This window comes from Chelonia mydas, chromosome 12 (genome assembly GCF_015237465.2).
Source record: "Chelonia mydas isolate rCheMyd1 chromosome 12, rCheMyd1.pri.v2, whole genome shotgun sequence".
NCBI classification, from domain to species: domain Eukaryota; kingdom Metazoa; phylum Chordata; order Testudines; family Cheloniidae; genus Chelonia; species Chelonia mydas.
The window spans coordinates 3,319,950-3,339,618 of NC_051252.2; the positions used below are offsets into that span (position 1 = coordinate 3,319,950).

Sequence of the window (19,669 nt, forward strand, 5' to 3'; positions counted from 1 at the left end):
AGGGAATGTGTGTGTGAGTATGCTCTGTGCTGGGGGAGTGCATGCAGCGTGTGCAAGGCATGTGTGTATCCGGTGTGGTATTCGATGGGTAAATGGGGGGGGTTGTACTATATGTTTGTGTGGGGATGGCATGGGTGTGTCTGGATGGTACATGGAGGGTGTACCTGTCTGAGAAGTGTATATGGAGTGTAGTTGGGTACGTGTGCAGGAGTGTATTTATGGTGTTTATATCTCTGTGTGTTGGGTGTGTGACGTGGTGGGTGGGGGTTCATAAGCAGTGAGCATGTACATGTGTGCATCCACAGGGAGTGTGTGTGCATGTGTGTGTGTACACAGGGAAGGAAAGTGTGTAGGTGTACGTACGTACAGGGAAGGAGGGCGTGTGTACGTACGTACAGGGAAGGAGGATAAATGTGTGTGTTGTGTGTTGTGACGGAGTCAGACCAGAAGGATATAAGAGAGTGGTGGAAGGCAGATATATCAGCCTCAGAGTGAGCAGGTCCCTGCTCCCTGGATAGCCAAACAAAGGCGACTCCAGGCCAATCAAGACACCTGACACCAATTAACCAATTAAGGTCATTAGGCTAACGGGGACAGGTGGAACCAATCAAGGTCTCACTCAGACTGCTTAAAAGCTCTCCTTTCCAGTTCCCTAGAGAGAGCCCAGGTGAAAGGAGCTGGAGGAGGAAGGATTGCTGTATCCTGAGGTAGGGGTGAAGCTAGGAAGAGGGGACTACGGGGGAAGTGGCCCAGGGAATCAAAGCAGTGTTTAGTGGTGGATGGAAACCCACCAACAACTGCTATCCTTAAGGTCCCTGGGCTGGAACCCGGAGTAGAGGGCGGGTCCGGGTCCCCCCCGCCCCCATACTCTACAGAGTTCCCCTTGAGAGGGGACGCAGGACTCGGTCCATTCAGGAGGGCGAACTGTGCCTACGGAGCAACACAGACCGTGGGGTGTTTCCCCGTCCCATCTCCCATACTGGCCTGTGATGAGAGTAACCCAAGAGGCTGTGACTCTGGCCACTACGCTGTGAAAGGAAGGTCACATTGGGGCCTTAGTGAGTTTCTGAGGCCCCTGGATCTGCCAGGAAGCACGGGGCCCACAATTACAGGCTCGGAACTTTGTCACAGTATGTATGTGTAGTCAGGGAGTGCGTGTGTGTACGCAGGGAAGGAGTGTGTTTGTGTGTATATGTATGTACAGGGAAGGAGGATATGTGTGTGTGTGTACACAGGGAAGGAACGTGTGTGTGTGTGTGTGTGTGTACATACGTACAGGGAAGGAAGGAGTGTGTGTGCATGCCTGTAGGCTGTCTGTCTATACCTAACATTCACCGGGGCACTCCAGCTGTGTCTGCACTGCTGGCTGTGGGGCTGGCCCAGATGCTCCCGGGCTTGGGGGGCGCGTTTCTCTCCTCTCCTGCTGCATGCCTTTGGCTTTGTAACCAGGTTTCTTGTCTTCCTTCTCTGTGTGTTTGTTTGACGCTCCCGCTGACGGACTCTGGGCATGGCAGAAGTCCTCCAGTTCCGCATCCTCCGAGGCCTCGGAAACCTGCCAGTCAGTTAGTGAATGCAGCTCCCCCACCTCGGTTAGTTCTAGCTCTACCGCAGGGGCGTGCTCAGGCGGTGAAAAGGTGAAGCCTTCATCAGCAACGTCCCCCTCTCTGTCCGTCTCTCTCGCTTCATTGGGGTTACGTTTCCCATGCAGATACCCCAGGGGCAGCACAATGCATGGCACCTGGGGGCCTCTTGGGAGACGCACACCTCCCATCCCATTAATCTCCCCCTCCTCCCCCTCCATCTCCACTCCTGGCCTGCCCTGGCTCTCGACTGGCTTTGTGCTTTGTCACGGGCTCTGAAGCCCTGGTGTGCGTCTGGCTTCCCTTCCCCCTGCCTGCCATGCTGCTCGGCTCCCAGGCTGCGGGGGGACATGGCACAGAAGTGAGTGCAGGGTTTTCTTCACCACCGGTTTCTTGCTGTGTTTCAGCTGAAACCTATGAATGTAGCTCATGTGGCCAGGACTGAAGGAAGCTCCCGAAGAAGCCTGAGCCTGGTGTGTATTTCCCAGCATGTCTGTGGGCAAGGCCCTGTCAGAGGTCTGGAGATGGGAGACGTTGGGTCACGTCTCTCCTCCCCGCAGGGGGCTGGGGCAGGGCCCTCCCCTGCGGCTGCGGTAGACTCTCCGGTGCTTTGCGTAGGGAGGGGTGGCTCTTTGCCCCTGGGCTGGAACTGGGCTGTGCTATGCTGCCTGCACTGAGCCCAGCTGGGGTGAGCTGGCAGGCCAGGTGGTGGAGAAGTGGGACAGGTCCTTGCCGTGCCGGGGCAGCCCAGCACTATGTGACCTGCAGCCTAGAAGCTAGCCGGTGGGTCTAAAGCAAAGCAGGCTGCATGCAGCCATATCTCCAATGCTGCTGGGGCTGTGCGGCTTCTGCGCCGGTGAGCCAGTAAGGGATGAGCAGAGCCACGGTAGGTGTTGATTATTGGCTTGACACACCGTGTCTGTCTCTCCCGCTTCCTGAGCTACCCCAGCACTTGCTGAGCAGCCTGGAGCTCCAGGCCGACAAACCCGCTGCTTGGCCCACTGGCCTGGGGGCTTCACCCGCTGTGCTCCTTGGCTGCGACAGCAGAGTTGGCCACCCCACGGCTTCCCGTATGACAGGGAGCAGGGCTGCATTCCCCTTGGGTCGCCTCCCAGCCCTTACCCTGGGATCACCAGCCCAGGCCCTGTCACTCGGCTGCTCAGCACCCCTGGTGCCTGGGGGTCAGGCCATCCTCTGTGCACGTTTTCTTCCTCAGAGGGAAGCTGGGACGGCCCCGAAATGGGCCCAGCCTTGGCTTGAGTGCGATCCCAAGACGAGCGGAGTTGCGGGAGAGCCAGTCATTTTCCTGACTGCCAGGAGGCTGAAATGGAGGCTCTGTGGTGCCAAGGAAGGGGGCACATAGAATGGGGGCTAGCACAAGGGACTGAGCAGACATGTGGGTCAGATGGGACACAGGGAAGGAATAGGGGGTGAAGAATGCGAAAGATGGACAGAAATGTGGCCGGGAGGGAAATAGATGGGGCGGGGGGGAAGAAAACCAGGGAGGGGGATGGGTGGGGATTTGCAGGGAGGAGAATGGGTGGGGATAGGTGAGGAGGGAGATGGGGAAGGAATGGGTGGAGTTGGTATCTTGTCCAGATGATGGTGTGATTGTGGCTGGAGGTTATTACTAGGCATTGGGCTGAATGGTCCAGGCTAGATCCCCCTTGGGACTCCCTGTACACACGCATGCCCACACGTGCACACCTACATACATAGACACGTGCACACACATGGCCTTCGTACTCTACATGTGGCCACGGACAGAGGCTTTGGTACACAAAGAAGCGAGAGCCTGGCATACCAGCCCATCCATCCAGGGTGGCGGCAGGACGGTTCACACAGCCGCTGCCTCTGCTAATTTGCAGCCAGTCATTTCTGTGTTACCACCAGGACCCTTCCCTCCCTCCCACCCCCGCACTCTCCCCTCTGTTTCTTTCCATGCTCACTAATCCTTTGCTACGTTCCTGTCCCCCTGAGGCCAAGCCCCCTGTCTTACCAGGCCTGCCTTGCCTTTTGCAGGATTGGTCCAAGGCCAGTCCTTACGACCAGCCGGTGGTCACCACCCTGCAGCGGAGGAAGGACCGCGTGGAGCATCTGCGGGAGGCCGAGATGGGCTCCGCCAGCATGGGGTACCCAGGAATTAACCTGGAGGACGTGCCCAGGCCCAGGATGTCCCCAGCTACCATCGCCGCCAAGGTACAGCTGTTAAGGAGCGAGGGGAGGGCAACGTGGGACCATGGAGACTGTTTGCCCCACTGAGTGCTGGGTTCGAGCCCTGCTCCTGCCCAGTTCACTTCGTGGTTCCCTGGGAGTGCCTGGATGTCCAGATCCTGCCCTCCCGCCCTGCGGCTTGTTTGCTGCCCTCCCCCTCGCTGGGATGGCCGTGTGCTTACAAACCCATCTGAGTGCACAGACCTGCTGGCTGGGAATCGGTCCCGCCCCGTGCTGCTGGTGAACCGAGCCCGACTTGCAATATTCATGTCAGTTGCTCCTGACTCCCAGTCATGCCCAGAGACCAGGGTGAGAGGAGCAAACTCCTCTGACTGGAAGCTAAGGCAGATTGTGATGGGTCCCTCTGGTTCTCCAACAGCATGGTGAGGAGGTGTCCCCTGCTGCCAGCGACCTGGCCATGGTGCTCACCCGTGGCCTGAGCCTCGAACACCAGAAGAGCAGCCGGGACTCCCTGCAGTACTCCAGTGGCTACAGCACCCAGACCACTACACCGTCCTGCTCAGAAGACACCATCCCGTCTCAAGGTAGCCTCCATGCAGCCGGGCTGGCAAGGGGGCTGGGTTTTCCAGGCCTTGGAGCGACGTGCTCAGCCAGGGCTGATGCCCAGGACTCGCTGAGTTCCACTGCTCGCATGGCAGGTCCTGCTGCAGGGATCTCAGGATGGAGCCACTGGGTTCCTTCTGCCGAAGGGATCAAATGGGGCAGGATAAATCAGGAGCTGCAGGATGGGGCCGAGCTGGGGGCTGGGAGGGAGCCGGGAGTTCCCATCGTGCCGCAGGGCATTCTCTACATCCAGTTTCGCAAACAGTATTTTAGATTCATAGAACTGTGGGGCTGGAAGGGACCTCGAGAGCGCGTCCGTGCGTCCCCCCCGGGTACACTGAGACCAGCCCGCACAGGGGTTTGTCCTACTTGCTCTTACAACCTCCAGAGCTGGGGTTTCCTTGGTGGCCTTGGTTCTGAATAAATAAAAACGGTTCCTTGTCACAACCTGGAGGAGACAATGACATCCGCTTTTTCAACCTCTGTTGCAAAATGTGGTTTTCCATTTGTCCACCAGCTTGTGTTTGCATGATGGTTTGTGGTGCGGTGGGTGGGCTTTGGTCACGTTTGCACCCATGACTGTGGTGTGGGGTGTGGTGGCTATGTTGTAAGTGGTGTGTGTGTTTTGTATGATTTTTGTGTTGCGTGTAATGTGATGGTGTGTGATGTTTTGATTGTGTGGTGTGTAGTCTGGTTGTTATGTTTGTGTTGTGTTTTTTTTATAGTATGTTGTGGTTGTATTATGTGTGATGTGTATTTTGGATCATGCTGATTATAGGTGCTAGCGTTTTGGCTCTGTGGTGTGGTTGAGTTGCTGGTCCTTGTGTGTGGAATGGTTTTGTTGCTGGTGGTTCTGAGTATGTAATGCGGTTGTGGTTGTCTTGCTGGTTCATGTGTTGTGGTTGTGTTGTGCATGCTGTGGCTGGTAGTTGTGTAGCTGGAGGTTGTGGTTTGTGTGTCATGCTGACATTGGTGATTGTGGTGCATGTATTATGGCTCTGGTTGTGTTGCTGCTGGTGTGGTTGTGGCATGTGTGTGGCATGCTGATACTATGTATTGATTCTGTTGTGGCTCTGGTTGTGTTCCTGGTGGGGTGTCATGCTGATGCTGTGTTGATTGTGTTGCACATGTGGTTGTGTTGTTGCTGGCGGTGTCGTTGTGGTGTGTGGGTGCCATGCTGATATGTGGTGTTGATTGCGTTGCATGTGTTGGTTGTGGTGCGTGTGTCGCGCTGACGCTGCGCGTTGTTGGCGATTGCGTTGCACACGCTGGTGGCGGTGGTTGTGCGTGTGTCGTGCTGACGCTGCGCGTTGTTGGCGATTGCGTTGCACGCGGTGGTGGCGGTGGTTGTGCGTGTGTCATGCTGACGCTGCGCGTTGTTGGCGATTGCGTTGCACGCGGTGGTGGCGGTGGTTGTGCGTGTGTCATGCTGACGCTGCGCGTTGTTGGCGATTGCGTTGCACGCGGTGGTGGTGCGTGTGTCATGCTGACGCTGCGCGTTGTTGACGATTGCATTGCACGCGGTGGTGGCGGTGGTTGTGCGTGTGTCGCGCTGATGCTGCGTGTTGGCGATTGTGTTGCACGCGTTGGTGGCGGTGGTTGTGCGTGTGTCGCGCTGACGCTGCGTGTTATTGGTGATTGTGTTGCACGCGTTGGTGGTGGTGGTGGTGCGTGTGTCGCGCTGACGCTGCGCGTTGTTGGCGATTGCGTTGGTGACGGTGGTGCGTGTGTCGTGCTGACGCTGCGTGTTGTTGGCGATTGCGTTTCACGCGTTGGTTGTGGTGGTGCGTGTGTCGCGCTGACGCTGCGCGTTGTTGGCGATTGCGTTGCACGCGTTGGTGGCAGTGGTTGTGCGTGTGTCGTGCTGACACTGTGTTGTTGGCGATTGCGTTGCACGCGTTGGTGGCAGTGGTTGTGCGTGTGTCGCGCTGACACTGTGTGTTGGCGATTGCGTTGGTGGCGGTGGTGGTGCGTGTGTCGTGCTGACGCTGCGTGTTGTTGGCGATTGCGTTGCACGCGTTGGTGGCAGTGGTTGTGCGTGTGTCGCGCTGACACTGTGTGTTGTTGGCGATTGCGTTGGTGGCGGTGGTGGTGCGTGTGTCGTGCTGACGCTGCGTGTTGTTGGCGATTGCGTTGCATGCGGTGGTGGCGGTGGCTGACGCTGCGTGTTGTTGGTGATTGCGTTGCACACGGTGGTGGCGCTGGTTGTGCGTGTGTCGCGCTGACGCTGCGTGTGTCGGCGAGTGCGTTGCACGCGGTGGTGGCGGTGGCTGACGCTGCGTGTTGCCCCCAGGCTCGGATTACGACTGCTACTCGGTGAACGGAGACGTGGAGTGCGACAGCCAGAGCGAGTTTGACAAATCCTCCACCATCCCGCGCAACAGCAACATCGCCCAGAACTACCGCCGCATGATCCAGACCAAGCGCCCCGCCTCCACTGCTGGGCTGCCCACCGGGACCCCCCTGCCGGCTAGTGCCCCCCCTGGCGTGGCCACCATCCGCCGCACGCCCTCCACCAAGCCCTCGGTGCGCCGCACCCTCTCCAACGCCGGGCCCATCCCCATCCGGCCCCCTATCGTCCCGGTGAAGACCCCCACGGTTCCAGACTCCCCGGGCTACACAGGGCCCACCCGGGTGGGCAGTGAAGAGTGTGTATTTTACGCCGACGACGCCTCGCCAAACGCCATGGACTTCGCCAAAGCCTCGCCCAAGAGGCTCAGCCTCCCCAACACAGCCTGGGGTAGCAACGCCATGGAGATCTCGGTGTACCCGGGTGCAGGGCAGCACCTCTCTGCGGAGGAAGAGGAGGACCAGCAGCTGGCCGCCAACCGGCACAGCCTGGTGGAGAAGATTGGCGAGCTGGTGGCCAGTGCCCGTGCCCTGGGTGAGGGCCAATTCCCCTTCCCCACCGCTCTCTCTGTCCCTGGCCCTGGAGAGGAGATGCCCACTCTGCCCCCAGCTGCCTCCAGCGACCCCCCTGCAGAAGACATGCTGGTAGCCATCCGGCGCGGGGTGCGCCTGCGCAGGACCATCACCAACGACAGATCCGCCCCCCGGATATTGTGATGACACTCCCCCCACCCGCCGCGTCCCATGGGAAGAGAGCAAACACAGGGTCCGGACTGAGCACAGAAGAGAAATCAATCCAATAAAGAATCACAGAGGCAAAGCCACTTTATGGAGCTAGAGACGAGTTTAGATTTAAATGGAAATTTAAAAGTCTTCGCTAACAAACTCGCAAGGCGCCGCCTAGGAGGCACTGAACTGGTTTTGGAGCCTATTTTGTATTTCATTTCTCACGCCCTTCTGCTCCTCCTCGTTCCCCATCCCCTCCCCACACCTTGCTGCTGGCTGTTAAAGACTCCTCGCTGCCAGCAGGAGGCAGCGCTACAAGAGGGGGCCACCCCCACTGGGTGTTGCGGGGGGGAGGGGGAGCACGAACCTGGACTCAAATAAGCAGCTACATAATAAGTATAAAGAACACACACAGACACACACACACAACGCCAAGGACCGCTGGCTGCTGTTCCCCCCACAAGCCACCTCCCTCCTCTTCCGCTGGATGCAAGATGCACTGTTAGTCCTGTGCTAAGCCTCTGACCGTCCCCCTCCTCTCTCCTCCCTCCCTCCTGGGCTGCAGTGAAATGACTCACCAAAGCATCAGAGGAGTGGATAGAGGTCCTGGCTCACGCGGCCCTATCCCCTGAGGTGCTTTGGCTGTCACCGCCTCCCCAATATGCCTTTGCTGGCGGAGCAGCTGCCCCTCCATGTGTGCCCCCGGCAGTGGATTTGGAGGCTAGCACTTCATAGTCTCCGGTTGAAAACTTGGCACTGTACCAAAAGCCAGGCTCTCTTCCCCTCCTGAGTAGCTGAGATGTGGAAGGACTTCCCCGGCTCTGCCCAGACCTCAGGCCAGGGGCCTTGGGTACGTGTGTTTCTCAGGAGGTTAGACTGCTTGTGTGGGTCTCTAGCCGTAGAGTGACAAGGCAGGGGTAGGGGTGCCCATCCACAGCTCTGCTAGCAACCAGCAGCATTGGTAGTTTAAAGGAACCGGCCTGCTCAAGGGTTACCCTTTCCCGCATCCAGCTTCACAGCCCGCATTTGCCCTGGGGCTGGTTACCGAAGTACAGGGTAAAGGGGTTGCCAGACAGCTAGGAATCCAGCAGGCCTCTGCGAGGTGTGCCTCGGAGTGTGCGGGGGGATCTGGGGTTGGGTGGCCTGGGGCTGTTCGTGCAGCATAGTCCCTAACTGGGTGTTTGCATGAGTGTGTGTCAAGCTGGGGGGTTGCACGTGTGCCTGGCTGTGGATGGATGCAGGGTTTTGCAGCAGGGGGTGGGGGGTGCATCTGCCCACACTTACTCCTGCTCTCCCCTAACAGTCGTAGCCGCCAGATCAGCACGAACACGGAACGCTGACCTGGAACGGGACAGCCAGCACCGGGCCCCGGTGGATTTGTCATGGTGAAGTGCCCTGGAGCTGGGAGGCCCATCCCTGGCATTACGCTACACAGGGCTGTGCCGCGGGGACTCGGTGCCCTGTGCCTTCCCTGTCCCAGTAAGATGCCATCCCATGAGGAATGGGAATCTCGGGTCTTGCTCAGTGGCCATTCTCCCCCTGCCCCTCCAGACTCACAGCCAGTCTCACCTACTCCACACACGGTCCCATTGAAAAGCATGGGGACTCCCCACACAGGAAGGTGTTACTCAGTGGGAGTAAAGGTGGCAGAGTCAGACCTGCCTCTTTTACAAAACAGCCGTTAGCCTCAGTGGCCACGGCCGGCGAAAGGACCGACTGGATACAAGGTGGGCAGAGCTGGCAGGCCAGAGCCCATAAGCCCCGCTGGAGGCCTCTCAGTGAGGACATGGTTCTCCTGGGGACCCTAGATCACAGCTCCTTGTCACTGAGCTCTGATGGTAAATTTAACGCTGCTTAGCCCAAGGCCCCCGGGGGCTAATGATCATGAGCATCCCAATAATCACGGCCTCGTGGCATCTCCCAGCACCTGCTTTCCCACGGCTGCCAACCTGATGAGGTGCTGCGTCCTTCCTCAGAAGTCAGTGGTGTGGCACAATCACTGTCCCCGCATTAACTGGATTTTGAGTTAGAGGCAGGAGAGCCACCGAAGGGTTAATTTTGGAGGCGGGGGGACAGATTTAGGGATGACCGTCTGTTCTGTTCATAACCTGGTCTGATGGACACACCTCCCTCATTGCTTATAAGCTGGGCTTTGCCATGGTGGCTGGATAAATACAGTGAGAGAACAGGAACGGGGAGCTGCTGCAGGCCAGCGCACTCCCGTAAAGACCTTGCAGCAGCCGTGCCAAAGGAAGGGCTCGCTGATTCAGCATGATCTGGATCGCTTGGTAAACTGGGTGCAAGCCAACAATACGCATTTTAATAAGGGTAAACGTCCATGTACACATCTGGTAACAAAGAACATAGGCCATGCTTGCAGCCTGGGGGACTCTCTCCTGGCACGCAGGGACTGAAAGAGATTTGGGGGTGTGGGTGGATAATCAGTGAACGTGAGTTCCCAGTGCAACTCTGGCCAAAAGAGCTAATGCCATCCTGGGGTGCATCAATGGGAATGATGAGTAGAAGCAGAGAGGTTCTTTTGTCTCTGTATTTGGCACTGGTGTGACCACTGTTGGAATCCTGTGTCCAGGTCTGGTGCTCACCATTCCAGAAGGATGTGGGTAAATTGGAGAAGGGTCAGAGAAGAGCCACGAGACTGATTAAAGGCTTAGAAACCCTGCCTTGGAGTGACAGACTGAGCTCCTTGAGTCTATTTAGCTAACAAAGAAAAGGTTAAGGGGTGACTTGTAGATACTTATAGATTGCGATCGTGGGGAGCAACCGTTGAATAATGGGTGCTTCCGTCTAGCCGATGAAGGTCTAACACAAGCCAGTGGCTGACAGTTGAAGCTAGACCCATTCAGCCTGGAAAGGAGGTGTACATGTTTCATGGGTAGAGTAATTAGCCATTGGAGTGATTAAGCAAGGGTCGAGGTGGATTCTCCATCAGTGGCAATGTTAAAATCAGAACTGGCTGTTTCTTAAAAAGCTCTGCTCTAGGGATTACTGTGGGGAAGTCCTATGGCTGGTGCCATGCTGGGGGGTCAGACCAGGTGATCCCAGTGGGCCCTTCTGGCCTTGGAATCTGCATCTATGCCTGGCCTCCTCCATGCCATGCATGTTGAGCTGGGTAGAGTGTGAGGGTGCTCAAGCTGTCTGCCTCTTGCCCTTCCCTGCCTTCCTCCCCCCCCAAACCTACAACATCTGTACTGGCTGACAGAAGGTGACGTTGGGAAGGAGGAGGGATTTGTGATGAGTGAGTGCGTGACTGGAGGGGAGGAAGCTAGGGGCAGGGTGTCCTGGCTGAACGGCAGTGGCTATGTGGTCTTTAGGGTTTGGGTTTGGAAAGGGGAGAGCTGGTCTTTCCCTGCATCTGATTGGATAGGAATGAATAGTACTCAACCAGCTTGCTAGAGAAATGATGAGTTATGATTGGTTGAGAGCTGGTCTAATCCACCCCCCTCTCTTCCTCACCACTTTACCTTAAGAAGCCAGAAGCACTGGCCTTACACCCAGGATCCCTTCGAAGGACCGATAGCTCAGGGTACCATCGTCACCAGATGGCCGACAGCAGTGGGATGGGGACAGAGAACCACCATTTGGTTATTACAGGAGAAGGGAGCCACACGAGGGCTACCCTTGGCCTGGTGTATTTTGCACTGAACAGTAGCTGAGCAGAGGGGATCCTGCAGCGATGGGAGCCATGTCAGACCCTGGATAAGCAGACTGAGCTACTATGGATAGAATGGCCCAGTGATTGGGGATCTCCGTTGGTTTTGGTGAGTTGCACCGGAGATGAGCAGGGCCCGTTGGTTTTGGTGAGTTGCACCGGTGATGAGCGGGGCCCGTTGGTTTTGGTGAGTTGCACCGGAGATGAGCGGGGCCCGTTGATTTTGGTGAGTTGCACCGGAGATGAGCAGGGCCCGTTGGTTTTGGTGAGTTGCACCGGAGATGAGCAGGGCCCGTTGATTTTGGTGGAGTCGCACTGTAGTTGACTCCCATGGTTTTGATCTTATTGTTCATCTCTCCTGTAGCCTGCCAGGCTTTCAACAGCATGCTGGGGGTTGGCTCTCCTGTTCCTTGAGAAACATTTCAGCCAAGCAGAGCAGCCCTGTGCCTCTCTGAAGTAGATGTGTGATGGGCGGGGCTGGAGAGGGGGGATTGCATTAAGAATAAAGGCCAAGCTAGTAGCATGTACAATCCACCTCTGATGTGAAAAGCAAAGGTCTCTGAACTGCAGCCAAGGAGCCGCGTCCCTGGGCTCCGAAGGTCTTAGTTTTTGAAAATGGTTATTTTAAGGATCTGTAAAAGGCATTTAAGAAAGCACAACCTCTCCTTCCCCCCTCCCTGGCCTTTTCTTTCGCCTTCTCTCTCCCGCTCCTCATGCAAAGCACAGCAGATCACCACGATGTACATAGCTCCAAAGGAGAGTTCCCAGCCCGCCCCACCAGCCCAGGGGTGTGTGGGTGTGTGTGTGTATGTGTGTGTCGCATCTCAACCCTGTTACTCTTACACTGTGTAATAAAGATTAGTTATAACCTCTCTCCGTCCCGTCTCTCCTGCCCCTCTTATTGTGACCAGAGCTGATGATGACGCGTGACAACTGTTTGTTTTTTGGTTTTATTTTTCATTTTGTACAGAGAAAAAAATTTCCTTTAAAAAAATGTCTTTCGACTGAAGTAACTTTTCTGGTGCTGTTGTTAACTTGTTCCTTTTTTTAATTTATTTCCCCCCCCCACCCCCACCCCTGCTACCCTTTCCTCACCCTCTCTTTTTCTTTTGTTTTTTGGATAATTATCCTGTTCCCCACCCCGCCCTTGATTTAAATAGTCACTGCTACAAGTAACGAATGCACTGTGAAGATTCCAGTATTAATAAAAGTTGTACTGTAATTAATACTTGGGACTCACGTTTGTTCTTGTGTCTCACCTGTTCTTTCACCTGTCCCACTTCCTTGCTCCACAACTCCTGACTGAGCTCGTAGAAGGAAGGTAATATGGATGGGGGATGAAGTGGATGAGGCTTTCTTCTGGCAACTCACGGAAGTTACTAGATCGCAGGCCCTGGTTCTCATGGGAGACTTCAATCACCCTGATATCTGCTGGGAGAGCAATACAGCAGTGCACAGACAATCCAGGAAGTTTTTGGGGAGTGTAGGGGACAATTTCCTGGTGCAAGTGCTGGAGGAACCCACTAGGGGCAGAGCTCTTCTTGACCTGCTGCTCACAAACCGGGAAGAATTAGTAGGGGAAGCTAAAGTGGATGGGAACCTGGGAGGCAGTGACCATGAGATGGTCGAGTTCAGGATCCTGACACAGGGAAGAAAGGAGAGCAGCAGAATACAGACCCTGGACTTCAGAAAAGCAGATTTTGACTCCCTCAGGGAACTGATGGGCAGGATCCCCTGGGAGAATAACATGAGGGGGAAAGGAGTCCAGGAGAGCTGGCTGTATTTTAAAGAATCCTTATTGAGGTTACAGGGACAAACCATCCCGATGTGTAGAAAGAATAGTAAATATGGCAGGCGACGAGCTTGACTTAACAGTGAAATCCTTGCTGATCTTCAACACAAAAAAGAAGCTTACAAGAACTGGAAGATTGGACAAATGACCGGGGAAGAGTATAAAAATATTGCTCGGGGATGCAGGAGTGAAATCAGGAAGGCCAAATAACACCTGGAGTTGCAGCTAGCAAGAGATGTTAAGAGTAACAAGAAGGGTTTCTTCAGGTATGTTAGCAACAAGAAGAAAGTCAAGGAAAGCATGGGCCCCTTACTGAATGATGGAGGCAACCTAGTGACAGAGGATGTGGAAAAAGCTAACGTACTCAATGCTTTTTTTGCCTCTGTCTTCACGAACAAGGTCAGCTCCCAGACTACTGCACTGGGCAGCACAGCATGGGGAGGAGGTGACCAGCCCTCTGTGGAGAAAGAAGTGGTTCGGGACTATTTAGAAAAGCTGGACGAGCACAAGTCCATGGGGCCGGATGTGCTGCATCCGAGGGTGCTAAAGGAGTTGACGGATGTGATTGCAGAGCCATAGGCCATTATTTTTGAAAACTCATGGCGATCAGGGGAAGTCCCGGACGACTGGAAAAAGGCTAATGTAGTGCCCATCTTTAAAAAAGGGAAGAAGGAGGATCCTGGGGACTACAGGCCAGTCAGCCTCACCTCAGTCCCCGGAAAAACCATGGAGCAGGTCCTCAAGGAATCAATTCTGAAGCACTTAGAGGAGAGGAAAGTGATCAGGAACAATCAGCATGGATTCACCAAGGGCAAGTCATGCCTGACTAATCTAATTGCCTTCTATGACGAGATAACTGGCTCTGTGGATGAAGGGAAAGCAGTGGACATGTTGTTCCTTGACTTTAGCAAAGGTTTTGACACCGTCTCCCACAGTGTTCTTGCCAGCAAGTTAAAGAAGTATGGGCTGGATGAATGGACTATAAGGTGGGTAGAAAGCTGGCTAGATTGTCGGGCGCAACGGGTAGTGATCAATGGCTCTATGTCTAGTTGGCAGCCGGTATCAAGTGGAGTGCCCCAAGGGTTGGTCCTCGGGCCGGTTTTGTTCAATATCTTCATTAATGATCTGGAGGATGGTGTGGATTGCACCCTCAGCAAGTTTGCAGATGACACTAAACTGGGAGGAGAGGTAGATATGCTGGAGGGTAGGGATAGGATACAGAGGGACCTAGACAAATTAGAGGACTGAGCCAAAAGAAATCTGATGAGGTTCAACAAGGACAAGTGCAGAGTCCTGCACTTAGGACGGAAGAATCCCATGCACCGCTACAGACCAAATGGCTCGGCAGCAGTTCTGCAGAAAAGGACCTAGGGGTTACAGTGGACGAGAAGCTGGATATGAGTCAACAGTGTGCCCTTGTTGCCAAGAAGGCCAATGGCTTTTTGGGATGTATACGTAGGGGCATTGCCAGCAGATCGAGGGACGTGATCGTTTCCCTCTATTCAACATTGGTGAGGCCTCATCTGGAGTACTGTGTCCAGTTTTGGGCCCCACACTACAAGAAGGATGTGGAAAAATTGGAAAGAGTCCAGCGGAGGGCAATAAAAATGATTAGGGGACTGGAACACATGACTTATTAGGAGAGGCTGCGGGAACTGGGATTATTTAGTCCGCAGAAGAGAAGAATGAGGGGGGATTTGATAGCTGCTTTCAACTACCTGAAGGGGGGTTCCAAAGAGGATGGCTCTAAACTGTTCTCAGTGGTAGCAGATGACAGAACAAGGAGTAATGGTCTCAAGTTGCAGTGGGGGAGGTTTAGGTTGGATATTAGGAAAAACTTTTTCACTAGGAGGGTGGTGAAACACTGGAATGCGTCACCTAGGGAGGTGGTGGAATCTCCTTCCTTAGATATTTTTAAGGTCAGGCTTGACAAAGCCCTGGCTGGGATGATTTAGTTGGGGATTGGTCCTGCTTTGAGCAGGGGGTTGGACTAGATGACCTCCTGAGGTCCCTTCCAACCCTGATATTCTATGATTCCACGGAGAGGTGGCTGATTCTTGTTAGCGAACAGGAGACAATGTGTCACTTGATCTGGACATGCTTCATTGGGGTGACTGTTCTTTTCGAAGGCTTTACAGCAAATTGGTTCTGGCCTATGATAGTTCCTGAACCTTAGTTGGGATGGTATTACCAAACAAATCTCTCATTTTGCTAGTGCTGAGTGGTTAAGTCAGGGGTTAAGAAATTCTAAAATTCAATTATGGTCTATTCATGCAAGAGTTGCCTTTCAAACATTAAAAGATGTTAAATGACGTAATTAGCATTATTTTTATTTTTAACTGCTGCAGTATTCTATTTTAAAACTTTTGAGGCCTTTTTTTTTTTTTTTTATTGGCTTCTTCTCTGAACTTGAGACACCAAAAATATTGTGGGACATAAAGTGGTTTGGATGCGTAACTAGTGGCAGACTTGCTCCTATGCATAGGATATTGGGAGCTGCCCCTCTCCTATCTGTATTGGCATGATCATTAAGACATAGTCCACGCAATCGGGCCTGCCCCTCTTCTAGTTCCATTATGGCACAGCTTCCTTCTCCTCGTTTCTCGCCCAGGGCCACTGGGCGCCTTCTCCTCGGCCTCACTTTTTTAATGTGATAATCTCAATGCCCAGGGGTGCTCAGCATCAAAACGGGGATGAAATGCACCACGCTCATGCCATGGATATGGTCGAAACAGAGACAAGCAAGCCTGTTTTGCGGAGTGGAGGATGACTGGCTAATCCCCACTGTCCCTAGCTGGGGTGGATGTTGCAGGCTGGGGCTAACACGCTGACCAGGCGGTGTGGGTGGGGGTCCCAGCACTGGGATAATAGGGCGATGCTGCGGATCAGGCTGGAGGAGAAGGGGTTGGCAGGCCTGTGGTGCACAATGGAGAACAGCAGCTCTGGCAGATGGGCAATGCTGACAGAACTGGGGATGAGGCAGGTCAGCAGTGAGGTGCATGGGGAAAGCTGAGACCAGCACGCGCCTGCACCCCACAGCCACCTCTCAGAAGAGAAGCGCAGCTCCCAGAGGGAGTGCAAAGAACCAAGTCTGCTTGCCCCGTACAGCCCCCCCGGCCCGGCGCTCCCGCAGAGCCGGGTCTCTGCACAGAGCCAGCAGCAGCTTGCCATCCTTGGCCTGGAAGGGGACAATGGACATGCAGCCTGTCGCAGCTTGTGATGGTTTCAGCTCAACAGCTCTGTGAATTTCAGGTCTGAAATGGGAGACTCTGGTCTCTTCCAGGGAAAATCCCCCTTCACATCTCCAGCCACGCGGGCCAGGGCCTTGCGATGATTCCTCATGGGGCAGTGGCAGTAGCAGCTTTGACAGCGTCCTCACCAGGGGAGCAGGCCCCCCCGGGGAGAACTTGGACCCTGCTTCCTTAGGGAGGCCTCCAGGCTGTTGAATCACCAAACACAATGGACCAAACAGCCCAGACCCAGGTGCTCAGTGAAAGGGGCGGGGGGGGTGCAAACAGCTGAGTGCCCCCATCTTCGAGGAGGTTGGTATCTTTCCCTTGCTCCAGTCCGGCTGCAGGCTAAGCCAGGACTAGGGCAGAAGCGGGACGCTCTCCACACTTGCTCTGAAGGGGTAAATGTAGATTGAGAAAGGGGCTAATTAACCCAGCAGGGCACTGCTGGGGAAGCAGGTGGCTCAGCAATCCCCTGAGGGAGGGAGGGAGCCTGGCAGGAGGAGGCAGGAGCCTGGCAGCTGAGGAGGTTGCTGGGGAAGGGTTTGGAGGCTGCAGAGGCAGCCTGGAAAGAGGGCGCTAGGAGACTGGCAAGCCCAGAGTGCCAGGCATTAAGGAAAGGGCTCAGGGAAAGGCAGTGAGGGCCCAGAGGAAACAGACCTTGGCTGCTGCCTGAAGGGTCCCTGAGTCAGAGCCCAGAGCAGAGGGTGGGCCCGGGTCCCTGCCCGTTGCTGAGGGGTAGCACCTGGGGCAGTGAATGGGAGGCCTGCCGAGGGCTGCAGAAACAAGCCTTTCGTGGCACAGAAGGGGAAAGCATGGAGCGTGACCCGGCCAGGGAGCTGAGTCCTGGCAGGGAGCTGTAGACCCAGAGAAATGGCTGGAGAGCCAGCCTGCAAACTCAGGAAGGGGCATGGACCTTGCGAAGCGAATCCCCAGAGCCGCCAGGAGGAGACGCCAGCCTAGAGGTGAGTCGAGCTCCCTGTTTCAAGCCCCAGTGGGCGCCTACATCTGCAGGCAGGCCTCTGAACTCCCCCAGTCATGCCTGGGATTCCATGGACCACAACAAACTTCCTATCAGACCGCTGCCCTGTGCTCAGGCAGGCTGGCCAGTTCATTGGTTTCTTAAAGAGACGCAGCCAGGTCACTGGCCACGCCCGTCGCTGCTCCGGGAAAAGGCCAGCACCCCTTTGGGGATGGGAGGGTACAAAGACAGCCACTCAGCCCTCCAATATCAAACCAGGCTGGGCAGAGCCGGAGTTCGTGAGCAGCCCCACAGGAACAATGCAGGCTGTGTCGCCCCACACTTACAAATGAGCCGATCATAGACTCATAGAATATCAAGGTTGGAAGGGACCTCTGGAGGTCATTTAGTCCAACCCCCTGCTCAAAGCAGGGCCAACACCAACTAAATCATCCCAGCCAGGGCTTTGTCAAGCCTGACCTTAAAAACCTCAAAGGAAGGAGATTCCACCACCTCCCTAGGTAACCTGTTCCAGTGCTTCACCACCCTCCTAGAGAAAAAGGTTTTCCTAATATCCAACCTAAACCTCCTCCACTGCAACTTGAGACCATTACTCCTTGTTCTGTCATCTGCTACCACTGAGAACAGTCTAGATCCATCCTCTTTGGAACCCCCTTTCAGGTAGTTGAAAGCAGCTATCAAATCCCCCCTCATTCTTCTCTTCTGCAGACTAAATAATCCTAGTTCCCTCAGCCTCTCCTCGTAAATCATGTGCCCCAGCCCCCTAATCATTTCTGTTGCCCTTTGCTGGACTCCTTCCAATTTTTCCACATCCTTCTTGTAGTGTGGGGCCCAAAACTGGACACAGTACTCCAGATGAGGCCTCACAAATGCCAAATAGAGGGGAACGATCACGTCCCTCGATCTGCTGGCAATGTGCCTACTTATACAGACCAAAATGCCGTTAGCCTTCTTGGCAACAAGGGCACACTGTCAACTCATATTCAGCTTCTCGTCCACTGCAACCCCTAGGTCCTTTTCTGCAGAACTGCTGCCTAGCCACTCGGTCCCTAGTCTGTAGCGGTGCATGGGATTCTTCCGTCCTAAGTGCAAGGACTCTGCACTTTTCCTTGTGGAACCTCATCAGATTTCTTTTGGCTCAGTCCTCTAATTTGTCTAGGTCCTTCTGTATCCTATCCCTACCCTCCAGTGTATCTACTTCTCCTCCTAGTTTAGTGTCATCTGCAAACTTGCTGAGGGTGCAATCCGCACCATCCTCCAGATAATTAATGAAAATATTGGACAAAACCGGCCTCAGGACCGACCCTTGGGGCATTCTGCTTGATATCGGCTGCCAACTAGATATGGACCCATTGATCACTACCTGTTGAGCCCGATGATCTAGCCAGCTTTCTATCCACCTTATAGTCCATTCATCCAGCCCATACTTCTTTAACTTGCTGGCAAGAATACTGTGGGAGACTGTATCAAAAGCTTTGCTAAAGTCAAGGAACAACACGTCCACTGCTTTCCCCTCATCCACAGAGCCAGTTATCTCGTCATAGAAGGCAATTAGATTAGTCAGGCATGACTTGCCCTTGGTGAATCCATGCTGACTGTTCCTGATCACTTTCCTCTCTTCAAAGAGCTTCAGAATTGATTCCTTGAGGACTTGCTCCATGATTTTTCCAGGGACTGAGGTGAGGCTGACTGGCCTGTAGTTCCCAGGATCCTCCTTCTTCCCTTTTTTAAACATGGGCACTACATTAGCCTTTTTCCAGTCATCCGGGACCTCCCCCGATCCCCATGAGTTTTCAAAAATAATGGCCTATGGCTCTGCAATCACATCCACCAACTCCTTTAGCACCCTCGGATGCAGCGCATCCGGCCCCATGGACTTGTGCTCGTCCAGCTTTTCTAAATAGTCCCGAACCACTTCTTTCTCCACAGAGGGCTGGTCACCTCCTCCCCATGCTGTGCTGCCCAGTGCAGTAGTCTGGGAGCTGACCTTGTTTGTGAAGACAGAGGCCAAGAAAGCATTGAGTACATTGGCTTTTTCCACATCCTCTGTCACTAGGTTGCCTCCCTCATTCAGTAAGGGGCCCACACTTTCCTTGACCACCTTCTTGTCGCTAACATACCTGAAGAAACCCTTCTTGTTACTCTTAACATCCCTTGCTAGCTGCAACTCCAAGTGTGATTTGGCCTTCCTGATTTCATTCCTGCATGCCTGAGCAATATTTTTGTACTCCTCCCTAGTCATTTGTCCAATCTTCCAGTTCTTGTAAGCTTCTTTTTTGTGTTGAAGATCAGCAAGGATTTCACTGTTAAGCCAAGCTGGTTGCCTGCCATATTTACTATTCTTTCAACACATCGGTTTGTTCCTGCAACCTCAATAAGGATTCTTTAAAATACAACCAGTTCTCCTGGACTCCTTTCCCCCTCATGTTATTCTCCCAGAGGATCCTGCGCATCAGTTTCCTGAGATTGTCAAAATCTGCTTTTCTGAAGTCCAGGGTCCGTATTCTGCTGCTCTCCTTTCTTCCTTTTGTCAGGATCCTGAACTCGACCATCTCATGGTCA

The 19,669-nt window shown here is 54.3% G+C and overlaps 1 protein-coding gene across 21 annotated transcripts in view; it reads left to right on the forward strand.

The window, feature by feature from the left end:
- The window catches only part of MTSS2 (MTSS I-BAR domain containing 2), an 80,218-nt gene extending 67,887 nt beyond the window's left edge, over positions 1-12,331 (forward strand). For 6 of the 21 annotated variants that reach the window (XM_037877348.2, XM_043526034.1, XM_043526035.1 and 3 more), the window contains 3 exons: positions 3,603-3,779; positions 4,174-4,339; positions 6,652-12,331. In XM_037877348.2, the coding sequence (XP_037733276.1) occupies positions 3,603-3,779; positions 4,174-4,339; positions 6,652-7,424 (1,116 nt within the window). In that variant the 3' untranslated portion in view covers positions 7,425-12,331. Of the gene's footprint in view, positions 1-1,514; positions 1,635-1,987; positions 2,054-3,602; positions 3,780-4,173; positions 4,340-6,651 lie in introns of all 21 variants that reach the window. The other 15 variants (XM_037877344.2, XM_037877351.2, XM_037877352.2 and 12 more) reach the window with 4 other exon arrangements.
- The last annotated feature ends 7,338 nt before the right edge of the window (positions 12,332-19,669 follow it).